The sequence below is a fragment of the Dunckerocampus dactyliophorus genome, chromosome 1 (assembly GCF_027744805.1).
Source record: "Dunckerocampus dactyliophorus isolate RoL2022-P2 chromosome 1, RoL_Ddac_1.1, whole genome shotgun sequence".
NCBI classification, from domain to species: Eukaryota; Metazoa; Chordata; class Actinopteri; order Syngnathiformes; family Syngnathidae; genus Dunckerocampus; species Dunckerocampus dactyliophorus.
Window position 1 is genome coordinate 24,920,143 of NC_072819.1, and position 17,199 is coordinate 24,937,341.

Genomic DNA, 17,199 nt, shown 5'->3' on the forward strand with positions numbered 1-17,199 from the left:
TCCTCCTCCTTCCTCCTCACTGCGAACATGTGTTTGTTTTACTTGGCCACCAACTCCCTGTAAGCCATGCACAGTTTAACTCACAACTGCCTTCAGGCATACATGACCTTTCTGCCTTTAAAAAGCCCACTGCCAAATTCAATTGTGCCCCCTCTTCTACCACTTATGCCGGGGGTCCTGGGGGCAATTTCTCTTGTCAAGCCTCCATGTTACCCATTCATCCATCTATCCCCCCATACATTCATCACTGTCGCCATCTCATCCATCTTAACGTCAGCAGACACACCGGGAGGGGTGCATTGTGGCTATAGCTCCTGGTCCAGGGGGGAGCTCGCAGAATGTAGCAGGCCCACATGCACTCAGCCTCAATAAACAAACAGAGCCACTCAAGGATGGCGGGGCCTCTCAAATGACAAACAGCACTTCACTTTGTAGAAGTAAGAAGGGGAAAATAGCTGCCCTAAGTTCATCAGATGTTTGGCCTCTTAAAAGGCTTTTGTTCATGCAGGGGAAATGTTCATATCAGGAGTCTTCCTTTGGGCTTTTTAGGGCTTTGCAGCTTCATCCATCTCCTCACTTGGCTCAGTGCAACTGCTGCTTCTCTTGGTCAGGCTGGCTGTGTTTTCATGCTTTCATGAAATGAGTGCTTTAGGAAGGAAGCGTCGTGTCAGCCTCACACTTCCTGCTTCCTGCCATGTTCCTGAACAATCCACCTTCGCATTGGAATCAGGACGTTTCCTTGCTATGTTGTCGAAGAATCCTCTTGTTAAACCTAAAATCCACTGTGGACCAAAAAAAGAAGAGGAATCAGTTAAACTAAGTTAAGTTAATATTTTATCAACAGATGATTACATCACATTGGTAGTGTAGCCAATAACGGTGTCTGACTTTCAGTGACCCGCCCTGTAATTGACTAGCAACCAGTCCAGGGTATTTAACCAAAGTCTGCTGGAACAGGCTCTCCAGTATAGAAAATACAATGAAACGATTATGTCAAGAAATATGTTGCTGCAAAGTGTTACCAATGTGAGAGGTTCCCAGGCCAGTTGAGAGACATAGTCTCTCCAACGTGTCCTGGGTCTTCCCTGGGGTCTTCTACCGGTCGGATCTGCCCATAACACCTCCCCAAGGAGGCGTCCAGCAGGCATCCTGAGCAGATGCCCAAGCCACCTCATCTGGCTCCTCTCAATGTGGAGGAGCAGCGGTTCTACTCCGAGTTTCTCTGGGATGACAGTGCTTCCCACCTTATCTCTAAGGGAGCGCCCAGCCACCCTACGGGGAAAACAAATTACAGCTGCTTGTACCTGTGAGCTTGTCCTTCTGGTCACTACCCAAAGCTAATGACCATATGTGAGGGTAGGAACGTAGATCGACCGGTGAATTCAGAGTTTTGCCTTTCGGCTCAGCGCTCTCCTCACCACAATGGGCTGATGCAGAGTCTGCATCACTGCAGACGCCGCACCAGTTCGCCTGTCGATATCGCGTTTCATCCTTCCCTCCCTCGTGAACTCGACCTCGAGGGACTTAAACTCCTCCACTTTGTGCAGGATCTCATTCCCGACCCAAAGATGGCACTCCACCTTTTTCCAAGCAAGACCCATGGACTTGTACTTGGAGGTGCCGATTCTCACCCCGGCCGCTTCACACTCGGCTGTGAACCGGTCGAGTGAGAGTTGAAGGTCACGGCTGGATGAAGCCAGCAGGACCACATCATCTGCAAAAAGCAGAGACCCAATCCTGCAGCCACCAAGCCGGAACTCCTCAACGCCCTGGCTGCGCCAAGAAATTCTGTCCATAAAAATAATGAACAGAATCTGTGACAAAGAGCAGCCCTGGCGGAGTCCAACCCTCACAGGAAACAGGTCCGACTTACCTGTATTGCCTGCAATGTGAACCAAACTCTGACATCGGTCATACAGGGAACGAACAGCCTGATTTAGGTGGTCTGATACCCCATACTCCCGGAGTGCTCCTCCAGAATTCCTTGAGGAACACGGTCAAATGCCTTCTCCAAATCCACAAAACACATGTACACTGGTTGGGCAAACTCCCATGCACCCTCAAGAAACCTGCCGAGAGTCTAGAGCTGAATCCGACATTGAACTACCCAGCGGATCCTCCTTTCCAGAACCCCTGAATAGACCTTACCAGGAAGGCTGAGGAGTGTGATTTCACGATAGTTGGAACAAACCCTCTCACCAGAACAAGGGAAACCCCCGAGGGAGCACTCTCCAGTACTCCCTCTAGGGACTCCAAAAAGGGAGGGTATTCTGAACTGCTGTTTGGTGCATAGGCGCAAGCAACAGTCAGGACATCCACCTACCCGAAGGTGGAGGGAAACTACCATCTTGTTCACCGGGTTAAAGTCCAACTTACAGGCCACGAGCCGGGGCTCAACAAGAATTGCCACACCTGCCCATCTCCTCTCACTGATGGCAACTCCAGAGTGGAAAAAAGTCCAGCTCCTCTCGAGAGGACTGGTTCCAGAGCCCTTGCTGTGCGTTGAGGTGAGGATACTATATATTTAGCGGGAACTTCTCCACCTCGCGCACCAGTTCAGGCTCCTACCCCACCAGAGAGGTGACATTCGGCCTTGCCCCATTGGTGGAGGCTCGGCCACCAGAGGCTCACCATCGTGTGCCACCTCCAGGCCTGGCTCCAGAAGGGGGCCGCAGTGACCCACGTCCGGGCGAGAGAAAACTTGGTCCAATGATTTGTTTCTTCATAGGGGTCTATTGATCCACTCATGGGTCATGGGTGCCCCTACCAGGGGCATAAAAGAAGATTTCAGATAAAATACTTTCAATTGTGAAATGCATAGTTGAATAGAAGTGTTTTCAGCTTGGATTTGAACATTGTCAAAGTTGAGGATTGTTGCACATCTTCTGTAAGACTGTTCCAGATTTTGGCAGCATAAAACTAAGCAATTTTATTACTTTATTTACTTTATCAATTCTCACGGGACAATACTGTAGAAATGAAACTTATATACAGTCAAACCTGTCTTAGCGGCCACCTTTATAGAAGGGCCACCTGCCTATAGCAGCCACTGAAAAATCCCCCCCAGCAAATTTACATGTTATAGACCCTGTGTATAGCAGTCACCCGTCCAACGCAGCCAGCAGCCACCCATTTTGTCTCCTTTGGTCAATATCTGACTGCATATATATCGGCCAAATTACCAACTCAAGTAGAAGCTTCATGCACGAAAAAGTTTTGTTTTTCAATCAATGACGCCGTCGTGTGTAGACTTTAATTACTGAGTCCTAGCTCAGTCACAATCATTCACAAGATCCACACAAACTGTCAGTTGTTCCACATAAAAAAGCTGTCTTCTTTTAAGCTTGCTATTTCCTGGTCAAACATGTAACTTTAAGAGCATTTGCACCAAAACATTACCGCAAAGTAGGCTGGGAACAGGACGTGCTCCCAGCGACGCTACAATAAAAAAAAAAAAAACATATGCTAGCATGCATGCGGCAGCGGGAGCAAAACTGAGTTCGGTTGTACTTAACTGAAGTATTTTATCAGTTATCAGTTATTATTAAGCCTCTAGCTTCCTTTTAGTAAGTAAAAACCTTGGCTATGATTGCACTACATTGTCATGTAGACCTACAAAGTACACTTGGAAGAACAAGAGGTGAATAAATGTATTGCAACTGATGTGAAACTGATGAGGGGTAGGATTAAATAAGCTTCGCTTCTTCCTACTCCTTTTTGGACATGCAAAATTGTGAATTGTACTATGTGATGTGCTACTGTTTGACTCATGCATGTTCAGGATTAAAACCATGAACCATGATAATAACAAGCCTAGTAGTGCTGTACAACTTTTATCAGCAGTCCGCAGTGCCCTCTACTGGTCAACATTATTATTATTATTATTTTCCCTTTTTTTTTCTTTTTTTTCCTCTACTGGTCAACATTCAAACTGGACGCTAACCTGTCTATAGAGGCCACCTGTCTATAGCAGCCACTTTTGCAGACTCCCTCTAGTGGCCGCTATAGACAAGTTTGACTGTACTTGTATAACTCACTCAACACACAACCATTATTGTCTAAATAGCCAGCAAAACAAGTCAAAAGCAAGATAATTGTGTCTTGCCTAGAGCATGATGATATTAGCATCACGGTCTGGGGGTTGCATGAGTACTATCGGCACTGGGGAGTTGCAGTTCATTGAGAAAAACAATGACTTCGAACATGTTCTGTGACATTCTGAAGCAGCGCACGATGACTTTCCAACATGACAATGAGCCCAAACACACCTCCAAGATAACAGATGCCTTGCTGAGGAAGCAATACGTGGTGCTACATCATTTGCAATTAAAGGTTTTATGTAGTATACTGTGTCATGCCAATCCACACACAGTGCCAGACTCTACGCCTACACGTAGTAGAGAACCAACTGAATCTTGTCGACAGTGGCTTCTTCTTCTAAAAGTCACATAAAGTCTGTTTGCTTTATTGTTGAGGTTTGGAGCAGTGCGGGTTGTTTTGGCATTAACCTCCTGTTGGGTGACTTTCACTGGAATTCATCTTGATCCTCCATGCGGAGTAGCGGTAAGACCATCATTTCCACGATGCATTGCAGTCAGTGCTGGAGTGCCACGGAGAGGCCAGCCTGCCTCTTTTCACTTGCCATGTGGCATTTGAGCTCCTCCCATCTGCAAGGCTTTGTGTGTGTGTGTGTGTGTGTTTTTTCCTCTACCACTTGAATGGTGTGGCATTCTCTTTGCCGGCTGCTCAGTGGTCAATAGTAATGTTATAATGGGTTAGCTGGGAGACCCCTCTTTTTTTGTAGAGGGGAGGAAGGAATTTGGGGATTACGAGTGAGGAGAGGTAGGGCTATGAATGTGGGTTCAGGGCAGCAGCTGTTTACCCTTCTCAGAGTCGGCTCTGCTCTTTTCTGCTCAGTCCTCAGCAGGATCGAGTCTCCTGAACCTTCTGCCCCTCGCCATGCCACCTCTCTTGTTAATAAGTAGTAATGGCTCCTATAATGAAACAGCTGGCTGAGGTAGAGAGGAGCTCCTGTCCTGATGGAAGGTTTGAGTGACATGCAAGCTCCGGCATATTCTTTTTCATGCAAATGACTTTTCTTTTTGCCATTGTTGATCTGCACTTAAGTTAATGTACACACCGCTTCACAGTGGGTTCCTCTGCTATCCGTCAAGTCAAACAGCAACTCACGGTCAATAGAGTAAATCCCTCTGATAGGGCTTAAATGGAGCAGAAGTAGCGGCACGGCTCTCTTTGCTGTATGTGTGGTGATTTGTGGCTTCCATATGAATTTCACTCAACTGAAGCACACTGAAAAAGCAGCCATAGACAAATTTTCAGTCTATGCGATATTTACTGTGTAACATTGGCTCCATTTTCATTCCACTGATCTCTGGTCAGGCCTTCACGTTGTTCCTGCAGTACACAGTCTTATACCATCTGTCAGAAGCTATTTAAATTCTGCGAGTGGCACAGGACGGAGAGTGTGTTAAATGCATGTATATATAAATACAGCAGAATTGAGTTGAACAGGTGACAGGCAGCAGACATAATCCGCCCTCTGAAGTTAGATTTACCCCATGTGCCCACGGCTGTGCTTTGCCTACATGTATGTACGCGTGTTCGCCTGCATGCACGCAGGCACTAGTGCATACGTGAACATACAAAAGTATGTGTTTGTGTGAATGTGCCATGGTGTGAGGCCATGAGCAGCAGCCGCCGCCTCCACTGTAATGCTCGCAGCACAACGCCAAAGGAGGGCCCTCTCGTTTTCACTCTCTTTTATGGCACACCCTCGGGGAAATTTCACACCGTATTAAGTTCATATTTCAGCATGGCGACGCACAGCGGGGTGGCGCTACCTGCATGTCTGTCCACCCAGCTGGACGTGTGAAATCAAGTGTCACATTATCTAGGCGATACAGTTTCAAAAGCATGCATGTGGTGCAAGACGGGAAAAATGTGCTAGAATGTTGAGTGGCCTTCATTTGCCGCCACATTACTTGTATGTTATACACATATTTTAAATATATTGTTTCTATTTATTTGATTCATTATTTATATTCTTGGGGGTTTTGTGCTTTTTTGGCATAGATAAGTAGGTATTTCAACAATTTGTTGCTAAGACTAAGTTAGCTAAGACTCCATACTATACTGTACTCAATACGATGCCGCTTTACATGCAAGTTGTTTTGGGGTATATTAGGGCTGTCAAATGATTAAAATTTTTAATCAGATTAATCACAGTTTTCAAATTAAGTAATCATGATTAATCACCATTTTCAACTGTGTTTGAAATATGCCAATTTTTTACTGTATTTTATTAAAGAAAGATAAATGACGGGACAGGATTATATACTGTATATGTGTATGTATTAACAGCTCCAAATGGACTAAAAGTTAAATCAAGCTAAAAGATAGCACACATGTTTGAAAATCTATTTACCTAACACAAGTTTCTTTAAAAGTAGCAGAACACTTGAATCACAGTTTAACCTTGTTATTGTGAGCAATGCGGAGTTGAGTTCAAAGACATCATTTCGTTATAATTTAATTCACATGTTTTAAATGTATTTTCTGGGATGTCCGAGCATACGTAAATGCAGCTAATTGGATTTCTGCATTAAGAGTTATGTGCGGCATGTCATTACGTAATCCGTACTGGAAATGCAATCGGTTGTACGCATGTGCAGAACATATCTACATCCAGTCCACCTGTTTTTCGGCAGTCATGTGTTGAGCCAGCCGATTTGTACTACTACGCATGTGAAATCTACGCCTACGATCTATTTTACGGCAGCTACAGTGTCAAGGCACCAAGATTTCTACTACGCATATGCAATGTATGTCCCCCCCAAAACATGATTCAGATTTGAGAAATTACAACATAATCAACCTTTTTTTATTCATATATCATATCCATGGTGCAAGAGGATAAATTATATTATGTTATTTTCTTGATTCAATCAATTATTTTACGTTTTTTTGAAAAAAATACTGACAAAAACTCTAGCTGAATCCTCTAGATTAATCCATCATTGCACTGTGCATATTGTTGTTTATATCCAAATATCACTGCATTTTATGTGTTTTTTTAAATTGTATTTTTCATTATACGTAACCGGATATGACGTTTACGTCTGCGCTGCGTGCATTGTGTCAGTTTTTGCATAGTTCAGTCTTGGTCAATGAAGACCATAGAAACATCTGCATGCTAACAAAGTCTTTTAATAAGAGTCACTAATAAAATAACCCCCCCCAACATATTACAGATATGAAGTATGGTTATTTTTTTTAAATGTTGAGGCATTTAAAAAATAATAACTACCACAGCACATGACGTGTCAGAAGCGCTGTCGGAAAAATTTGCAAAAGGAGGAAGTGACGTAGGTCTTGCGCATGCGCAGAACTGATCGCGTTTCCGGTACGGATTGCGTAATGACACGCCACACACAGGAGGCGACGTTGCCTTTAGTCCATTCATTTTCAAAGGAACCTGTGCGACAGGGCGATTATCGCGAGTCACTGTCCATGGCCATTTAGATGGCGGATATGACAGCCCATGACAGTCCACACACAGCATACTTGAGCTGATGTTTTGCCAAACTGTGTTCGGAGTGGCAATGGATGGATGGATGGATGGATGGATGGATGGATGGATGGATAGATGTATAATGCTGTATAATGACAATGATGATGATGGCTCGGTTTGCTTGAGAGATGAGGAAGACTATCACAAGTGGATCAGACATTTGGATGTGCTTGTTGATGAGCGGGTATCGTGGAGACAGGGATTTGACAAATTATGAGCCTGGTAATGTCATGATATGCAAATTAGATGAGTAAATTTACTCCAGTCACAAACTTTGGGTCATAATGATAATTTTTCAAATTTATAGTTTGCTTTTATCGCTAACCATTTTCAGCTACAGCCTTTTGAAATAGCCATGTCAAAACTGAAAAAAAAAACCTAAAGGGTAAACATGGATAATTTTGATCATTATGCTTTTATTCTCGAATTTTAAAGTAATTTTGCATGCATGCTTTGCTAGAATCTGTGAAAGCTGACCAAGTTGCATGGGACTCAGATTCAGTATTTTAGTTTAGCATTAATGAAACTTTCTTGTAGCTCTTAGGATCGTCAGACTGTAGCTGTGCCTTTTGTTTGTGTTAATTCTCCTTTAAAGCAGTGAAGGCTGCCTTAGAGCCTGGAATGTGGGATGACTGGTTGTGTTTGTTATGAGAGAGACGACAGCAGCAGCAGCAGGAGCGTTTTGGTGTGTGAAAAAAGCAAAGAGACAGAGCGTCGGCTCGTCGGGGAGTCTGCATTTTTTTTTCTCAGGGTTGGCTTCATGTGAGCAGTGTTGCAGCGATGGATAGGAGTTTTAATGACTTGTGTCAACACTGTGCAGAGCCTCTGTTTTCCCTCTCATATCGCTGTCACTTGTCTAAATGTGACCTTGCGGCCTTTGCTTAATAACATGCCCACTCAACCTTGCTGGCTTGCACATACAAGGTAAAAAGTTCAAGGCACGAGCAATCTCTTTAAAGAGGATTCAGTGATGTGGAGGAACTGGCTGGGTTCCGTGTCACATGTGACGTTTGCCTCAAGTCACACACGTCCTCATTCATCTGCTCATGTAATTTTTTTCTTTTTCTTCTACAGAATGCCAGCCCGGCTTCTTCAAAGCAGAAGCATCCGGTGATAAGTGTCAACCGTGTCCTGACAACACCCAGAGGCTGGGTTCGGGGGCTTTGTTCTGTCCATGTAAGAATGGCTTCTATCGGGCCCCTAGTGACCCCTCCACCGGACCTTGCTCAGGTGATGACACACCTTCATCTCTAAAATTTAGGAGTGTAGAGCAGGAATGTCCAAAGTTTTTCCAGAAAAATTGATGGGAGGGGGAGGGGGGGGGGGGGGGGGGGCACTTTGATACATTTTGTGTATTAAGGCAGCTAAAACCAATCCACTGTAGGTCAGTATATGGTAAAACTATCTGACCAAAACATCCACACCTAGCCTTGTGTTGTGGATGACAAACAAATGACTGTAATATATAATAATACATCTCATAAAAAATTAATTCATTTTATTTTTGCAACATGCTGAGGGCCAATAAAAATGAGCTGCCGGCCGAAAAAGGCCCCGGCCCACACTTTAGACACCCCTGGTGTAGAGTGTAGTCATTTTTACATGAACTTTGAGCTCTGCATTGTAGTAATAGTAATGGTATATGCCTGTGAATATTCTCATTCATCTAGGTCATATTTTCAGGGCATTCAATCAATCGCATTCCTCACTGCACTGGACCGCATACACCAGATTGTTCTTCTGGGTATGGAGTGTCCAGTCTTTGGGGTGTACCAACCTGTCTCAAAAGTGTTAGCAGGTTTGAAGTGTACTGGTATGTTGTGTTTGTTAAAAATGTTTTCTCAGTTTCTCAGATAGGCCTGAGACAGACGGAATGACAATGTTGTTGCGTCTACTACTCTTTTCTTCCTTATCCACCTGGTTTTGTTCTTTCTGTAACGAGATGCACTTTTCACAAACGGCCAGCAGGGGTAACCTCAGGTTTTGAGGGCATCCTTCAGGTGCTTATGCTCTTTCTCTTTGGCCTGTGGACTGGTGGGAACATTATCAGCTCTGTGTTGTACAGTTCTGATAACGCCCAGCTTGTGTTCCAGTGGGTGGTGTGAATCAGTCTGTGTGTGGGGGTTTTCTGTAAACACCAACAATCTAACGGTATAGTTTATTAGCGACAAAGTCACACTGAGGAAAATCATATGGTAGCACAGTTCAACATGTCCAAAAATCAGTGGGAAGAAGTAGCGCTTATTTAATTCTCCCCCTTCTCCAAGTCACAGCAATTACTGATAGTCTGTTCACTTCCTGTGCTTTAACATATTCACATATTACACTTTTATAATAGGAAATTAAAAATAAAGAATTGCTTTTTCAGTAATAAAATATTACAGGAGTAAACAATGACACAAGCATTGTTTGATGTCTAAATAAATGCACAATACATAACAAATAATCACTTATTAAATAATAATAAATGAATGAGTTCTATGAATTATTATATGGGCAAACCTATTGGAACACATGGCCATTTAAGTAAAAATGAAAGAAAATAAGGAGTTGGTTCATGTTTTTTGTCTTTTTTTCATGTTGGAGTGTGTCTATGGGAATTAGGGAGGTCAGGGGTCATTGATTTGAACCTGAGACCACCTCTGTTTTAGCTGATCCAATAGGTGTCGGAGTTAAAGGTCAGGGCTTTCAGGGTTTTTCCACACCAAACACCAAACTCATCCAAGTATGCTTTTATGGACTTTGCTTTGTGCTGCAACAGAAAAGGGCCTTCTTCAAACTACTTCCACAAGGTTGGACACATACTACTGCTAAGATGAAAAAGATTCAGGGGTCAAGTCCAATGCCCGATTGATTAATTCATTAATTAAGAGGTGTGTCCCAACACTTTTGTCTATAATTGTGCTACTCTACTATAATACCTTGTTTTGTGGAATGATTTTATGGAATTTTATGTAATGATTTTAGAGTGATTTTATGTTTTCTGGAATTACTTTATGAAGTGATTACCCTTCCTTTGTGTAAAGCACTTTGAATTACCTAGTGTACAAATTGTGCTCTATAAATGCTTGCCTACTTTCAACAGTAACGTACAGTATTAGCTTGGGAACTCCTCCATACCTTCCGTGACAGGTTTTCAAAGTGTGAGGTGCCAGAGGACTTCAGTGTAGGCACAGCAGCTTGAGAAAAGTGAAGAAAAATAGTTTTTTAAACCTGCTAAGCTAACTTTAGTTAAATTAAAAAGGACTGATTTTTAGTTCTTAGTTCTTTAGTTCAAATCTGTAACTAAATTAGTGATTTGTTCCTCCTCCTTTTTGGACATGGTGAGCAGTGAATTGTGAACATGTGATGTATTCCAATGTAACATTGTATGTATGTTTGAAATAAACCAAACAAAACTAAAACTAAACTAGTTTGTTAAGTAGAATACGGGGTGAGCAGAAAAGTCTACAAAATATGTTCCAGAAAATCTGTTTTTCTGATTTGTAGGAGAGGTCCCAGCAGTAATATATCCTCTGAGGGGAGGCTCACTTTGCCACACTTTGAAAACCACTGCCCTAGATAACTTCTAATATCATGTCATGCACCCTACAGAAGTCATATCCCAGAAGAAAATAACTTTCATACAATGCTGTCAGTGAAAGTCCGTCTCCTGTGGCTTTTTCCCCTCTCCCAAGTTTGCGTCTAATATTTTCCACATTTTCACCCATCAGGTCTCCCCTCAGCTCCCAGAGACCTGGCGGCAACCACCACTCAACTATCCGCTGGAAGAATCCTCCTCTCGTGGAGCCCCCCAGAGGACACGGGAGGTCGTACGGACATCACCTACAGCGTGGAATGCCAGCGCTGCGAGGGTTCTGCGTGTCAGCCCTGTGGCGACAAGATCCATTACGAGCCATCGAGTGCGGGCCTGACAGACACTAAGGTGTCGGTGAGCGAACTGGATGCTCATCTGAACTACACCTTCACCGTGGAGACTCACAGCGGCGTGTCTGTGTTTGCCAGTCAGGCATCACCACGGGTGAACAGGCCGCCGTCCACTAGTGCTCTGACTACATCTTTGCACTACACAGGTGACTCATCTGTAGAGCATCTCTAATCAAAATATTGACTAGAATATTGAATATAAAAAGCATTGAATAAATATTGACTCTGTATTCTTAGATCCTCCAAAGATTACCTCCATGCGACTTGTTGAGAAAACCGCCACCAGACTGTCCATTTCTTGGGATGTGTCACGCCGACCACGCTTTCAACCTCGGCCAGTCCGCTATGAACTTACCTATCGCAAAAAGGTGCTTTTATTTTCACATTAGAATAGCAGGGCTGCAATGCATTTGGTCATAATTTACATGAATTGAAGGTAATGATGGATACAATAGATAAGGGTAATCAATATGTTGAGTAAAAAAACATTTGTTTTATTGCACAGAAGTAGTACCTTTTACTGCTCTCAATAGTAGGCCATTTTAATTTGTGCAGTGACTCTTGAAGAAATACCTTTATTAGGAAGTAACTAAGTCACATAGGACATTTTAAAGTAGCATGAAAAGGTGTCAACCCCTTTAAAAATGCCATAAGTCAAACATCAGTTCAGGGCTTAATAAAGGTGTTTCTTTAAGTAAACCTGTACATTTTTGAGTGACTTTTCATTGTTCTCAAATTTCAAAGAGACAGAACAAATCTGGGAATCTTCCATAGCTTTCTATGGGAAATTTAGCTGAAATTGAATGAATTAACTGTCCATCTATACAAACTGCACATCATATACAAACATAAAAATGAAGGAATGACAATTGTTTATTGCCATAAGCAGACAAGTATGTAAACTATCGCAATACGTGTTACGTTTTTGATTGAATTCGTATGAAAATAGGAATAAATAAATATTTTTAGGAATAACATTGGGTTTTTTCATTAAACAACAAAGTGCTGCACAAATGTACTTCTTATTGCAAAGCACATATTTTGCAAGACATTTTTCAACATTTTAAACTACAATGCCTTCAAGAAATAAAAGCTTTACTGAATAATCTTCCAATTAATTCCTGATAATTCATGTCATCGTGGAAACTGTCAAATATTTTCAACGATAACACAACTTGTCCGCTATTTATTGCTAGAATGGACTTTTGTATTACTATATACAGTATATATAAATTTATAATACATACTATTTTGTAAATATCTATTACTATTGTATATAGCTCACAAATACAGATTTTCAACACATTGGAGAGAAATAGGACTTTTGTTAGCATTCAATTTACTTGGGGAAAAAAAATACTTTTATATCTTTGTTGCATGTGTTTAAAGCTTCTTCTAAAAACACAAATATTGTAATAAAGCATGCTTCCAATGCTCTCTTCTCTGCTAGGATGACAATCTGGATGTGACTACCTACACCGTGCTGATCCTGGAGAAGAGCTCAGTGGAGATCAATGATCTGGCCCCTGGCACTGCCTACCTGTTCCGGGTCCAGGCCCTCAGCAGTGACGGCACCCCTGGAGGCTCCAGTGTGGAGGAAGAGTTTGAAACGTCGTCTGCAGGTATACTGAGCAGAGGAGAACCACTGAGGCCACTTAAATATTTCAGAGCTGTGCAGCTTTAAAATTGCTTCTTTACTTTTCCAGAACCTCTGACTCAGACCAATCCTGCACTGGTTTTCGGCGTGCCAGTCTTAGGCGCAGCTGTGTTGTTCATACTGGTTCTAGTCCTTTTCCTCCGCAGACGGTCAGTAAGCACACCACCTTCCTGCCCTGGCTTCCTCTCTAATTCTTCCTCTCTTCCTTTGCTGGGCCTCCACATCACCTTTTACATTCCGTCTGTCTCACCTCTTCCTTTCTGTTTTCCTTTTGACAGCTTTCTCTTTCATTTATCTGGATCTCAATGTGTCCCAAACTCCAAGGGAAGAATTTGCGTTCAGTAGCCATTGTTCATTTTCTTGTTTTCTGGGGAGGCCTTTAAAAGGAAATTGGTACAGAGTGGCACATTGTTGGTGACAAGAGGGGTAGGCCTCTAGCTACTAAATGCTTCACAGTGTTTCAGGCTTTAGTATAAAGTTGACCTGCTCCTTTAGCGTAGCAACCTCAAGCCTGTCTTGCCACTTCCCTCCTGCCTGCTTGTCATTCTTGTAGTTTTAAAAATGCCTTAACAAACATAGCCCATCTTCAGCATTTATCAAAAGGACGCTTCTCTCTGAATAGTGTTGGGATCCTTTTGAGAGCTTCTTGTACATTCACCACAAAGGTTGCTACTTGCTATTGATATTAAAGCGGGCCCTAGGAAGTAGAATGGCACTCTGGACCTCCACCAAGGCCAATCCTCATTTGGATTTGCATCCATTTGTACACATTCATACATTCCCTGAAAAATGATGGAAATTGTAAAAAAAAAAAAAAAATTAATAATAATTATTAATTATTATGCAGTAAATAGAAGCACAAACACTGTAGCACTGTAGTCCGTCATTACTGTTGGGACTGTGATGTACAGTACTCATGCATGCCAAAACTGAACACTTAAGATGCATTTGCACATCCTCTTTGAAACCCAGTTGGAAAAGTTTGGATTTTCAATGGCTATAAACGAGCAGCCAAAATACATGTTCACCTTAAACCCCAACAACCCGATGTCTTGCAGAAATCACTGTTTTTGTGTAATCCTACTAATTGGATGCCTGTGGATACTTCTGCCAAGGCTGGATGTGCACCATATTGCACATTCATCAATACCTGCCATTCGCTTTGTTTGGTATTGCGTAGTCCTGCTAACAAGTACAAACGTGATGGAAACATAGTTGTATACAGTTAAGCCAAAAGGTATTCTTATTTATCAATTGTTCATTAATTTGGAGTTAGAGTGCATTTTATTTGTTGAACGTGTAACCGTAAGCTGGAAATGACACACGAAAGTGGCAAAAATATTCACCATTTCCTTTTTTTATTAATTTTTTTAACATTTGGAAGAATATCTTTGAACATACTGGCCAAATTTGAGGCAAACTTTTGCAACATTCCAGCATACCGGTAACCTGTAGAACAGGGGTTGCCAACTCGTCGATCGCCTCATACACTGACTCGCCCCCAACGTTAGCAAAAAGGTCGAGCGAGAGAGGGAGGGAGTGACAGAGCGCATACAGTGATGTTCCTGCACATACAACAGTTATTGCACGTTAACAGGGCTCAAAATCTGCCTTTGCTACCTCAAAGTTAATGCACAAATACTGTATAACTCCACAGACCTCCAAAAAAATCTTTTAAGGGCTGACTGTTGAGCGCTTTGACCACCCCATCTCTCCTCAATCTGCATCGCTCACCCACTACACAGAGCCAACAAGCCAACTAAGAGTTGTAGTTTGCTCATGAAGCCGACACCACAAGCCCAACCATGACAAAGAGCCACAAAAGTAGGATTGTAGGGGGGCCCAAAGTGCGGCTCGGGGCCATCTGCGGCCCATGGCTCATTTGTCTTTGCATCACTGCAGAAACAAAATAACATTTAAAAAACAGCAAAAATGCTAAAAATACAGCAAAAAGCACAATGAGAAAAAGCTGAAATGTTGAAATATATATATATATATATATATATATAATACTATATATGCTTTGTGTTATTATTGGTCGTTCAACATTATACTGTATATACTGTATATAATTTTCTCGTCATATATATATATATATATATATATATATATATATAACATTTACATAGAACATTTTGATAGAGAACATTTTTTTAACTAAAAATTCTAAACATTCGATACGCATGTATAGAGAAATAATGTGATTAATTTTGGACATTAACCTTTCTGTCAAAATGTAAATAATTTTGATAATAATGCATCTTTTTAAATGAATATTTATGGGGGGGTTTTCCAGCTAAAAGATTACCGATGTACAAATTAAGTTTTGTTCAATAATTTTGACCTCTTTGCTGGTAAATAAAAACAGTTCTTTGAAAGTTTTTTTTTTTTTTTTTATTCAGGAAAAGAAACTCTCACACCAGACAAGGACCAGAGGACACGTACTTCTCCAGCCCAGGTAAACAAAACAAAAGCCTCTCATCTCTCTTTTTTCTTTTTTCCTCATGTCATTCATGATTAACGAATGAGTGTCTAACAATTTTTTCATTTCTTAGAGCAACTGAAGCCCCTGAAGACCTACGTGGACCCCCACACATACGAGGACCCCAACACAGCTGTTCTTAAGTTTGCCACCGAAATCCACCCCAACCACGTAACCAAGCAGAAAGTCATTGGAGCTGGTGAGTGACGTGCCTCCTGAGATGAGCATCTTTTGGAGCATGCTGAGAGATGCCTCAATCCCTGATTGGGCTGTTTATATTGCACATTTTCCGCAGCTTAATCTGTTGAGTGACAGTGGCTTAGTTCACCGAGATTAACATCTACCTGGCTGAAGTCCTTGCTCAACAAGTCAGGACATTTTGTTATGTTGCAACTGATACATCAGCCCTTCCCAAATCATCAAAACATGAGATGTTGATTCAAGTGGGTCCTCCTTTTACCCTTTGAACCCATTGTTTTTTTGTCCCAACATACACCCCCACGACCTCAGTTCCCACTTCCATACCCCCTCCCCACTCTTTCTCCTCATGTGACAGCTGATTCCCATACTCCCACACCACACGCCATTCTCCACTTAAACGAGTGCTTTCTCAACACACAACCTTGAATACACCTCTTCGGGAGAGCCTCCAGCGAAACAGCCATACACTTTTACATATACTTTTTTTCCCGTCCCCCACAGGCTGGAACTCAATAGTCCTTAAGACACATTTGTCTTATCACAATTTCTTTTCTAAAGTGTCCAATGTGTGTCTTTCAGGAGAGTTTGGTGAGGTGTACCGTGGTATTCTGAAGGTGCCTGGCAGGAAGGAGGTAGCAGTTGCTATCAAGACACTAAAGCCAGGCTACTCTGAGAAACAGAGGCAGGACTTTCTGAGCGAGGCCTCTATCATGGGGCAGTTCTCCCATCAGAACATCATTCACTTGGAGGGAGTGGTCACCAAATGTAAGGACATCTTAGGCATATTCTTTTTACCGACCTATTTTGAGACATAGTTTTGATCTTTTTATCTGTTTCTATGCAGTCAAACATGCCATGATTGTGACAGAATACATGGAGAATGGCGCACTGGACAGGTACCTCAGGGTAAGTCCACCACTTCACATTTATTCTAATGGAATTCTTTGTATAAATATTTGATTTTGGACCAGCAAAAGCTGTCTTATTTGAATATTTTTCTCTTTTAGCGAGTTATTACTATTGATTACTACTGATGATAGCTTCACTATACATTTGCTCATGCATAAGAACATTCACACCCACAATGTAGGTGTGTCATATAATGACGTAAATTATTAATGACAACCACCACCTTACACAGGAGAAATTAACAGAACGATTTGCTATAATCCACAAAATCAGAAAAGGTGCAGCAATGCATTGTTGTGTTATGAACTGATGGTACATCACACACAGGCCAAATCCCAAATGTTATACAGCAGTGTGAGTGTGGGTCAGAGGAGACGGGAGGGGATGGGAACTGCTTAATATATGTGTCCCAGTGCGAGTATGCCTTGAAAC

The 17,199-nt window shown here is 42.1% G+C and overlaps 1 protein-coding gene across 1 annotated transcript in view; it reads left to right on the forward strand.

Moving 5' to 3' along the window:
• The window catches only part of epha2b (eph receptor A2 b), a 38,730-nt gene that overhangs the window by 13,077 nt on the left and 8,454 nt on the right, over positions 1-17,199 (forward strand). The window contains exons 4-12 of the mRNA XM_054777919.1: positions 8,666-8,821; positions 11,305-11,664; positions 11,756-11,886; positions 12,969-13,140; positions 13,225-13,324; positions 15,578-15,633; positions 15,731-15,856; positions 16,438-16,623; positions 16,703-16,764. Of these exons, the coding sequence (XP_054633894.1) occupies positions 8,666-8,821; positions 11,305-11,664; positions 11,756-11,886; positions 12,969-13,140; positions 13,225-13,324; positions 15,578-15,633; positions 15,731-15,856; positions 16,438-16,623; positions 16,703-16,764 (1,349 nt within the window). The remainder of the gene's footprint in view (positions 1-8,665; positions 8,822-11,304; positions 11,665-11,755; positions 11,887-12,968; positions 13,141-13,224; positions 13,325-15,577; positions 15,634-15,730; positions 15,857-16,437; positions 16,624-16,702; positions 16,765-17,199) is intronic.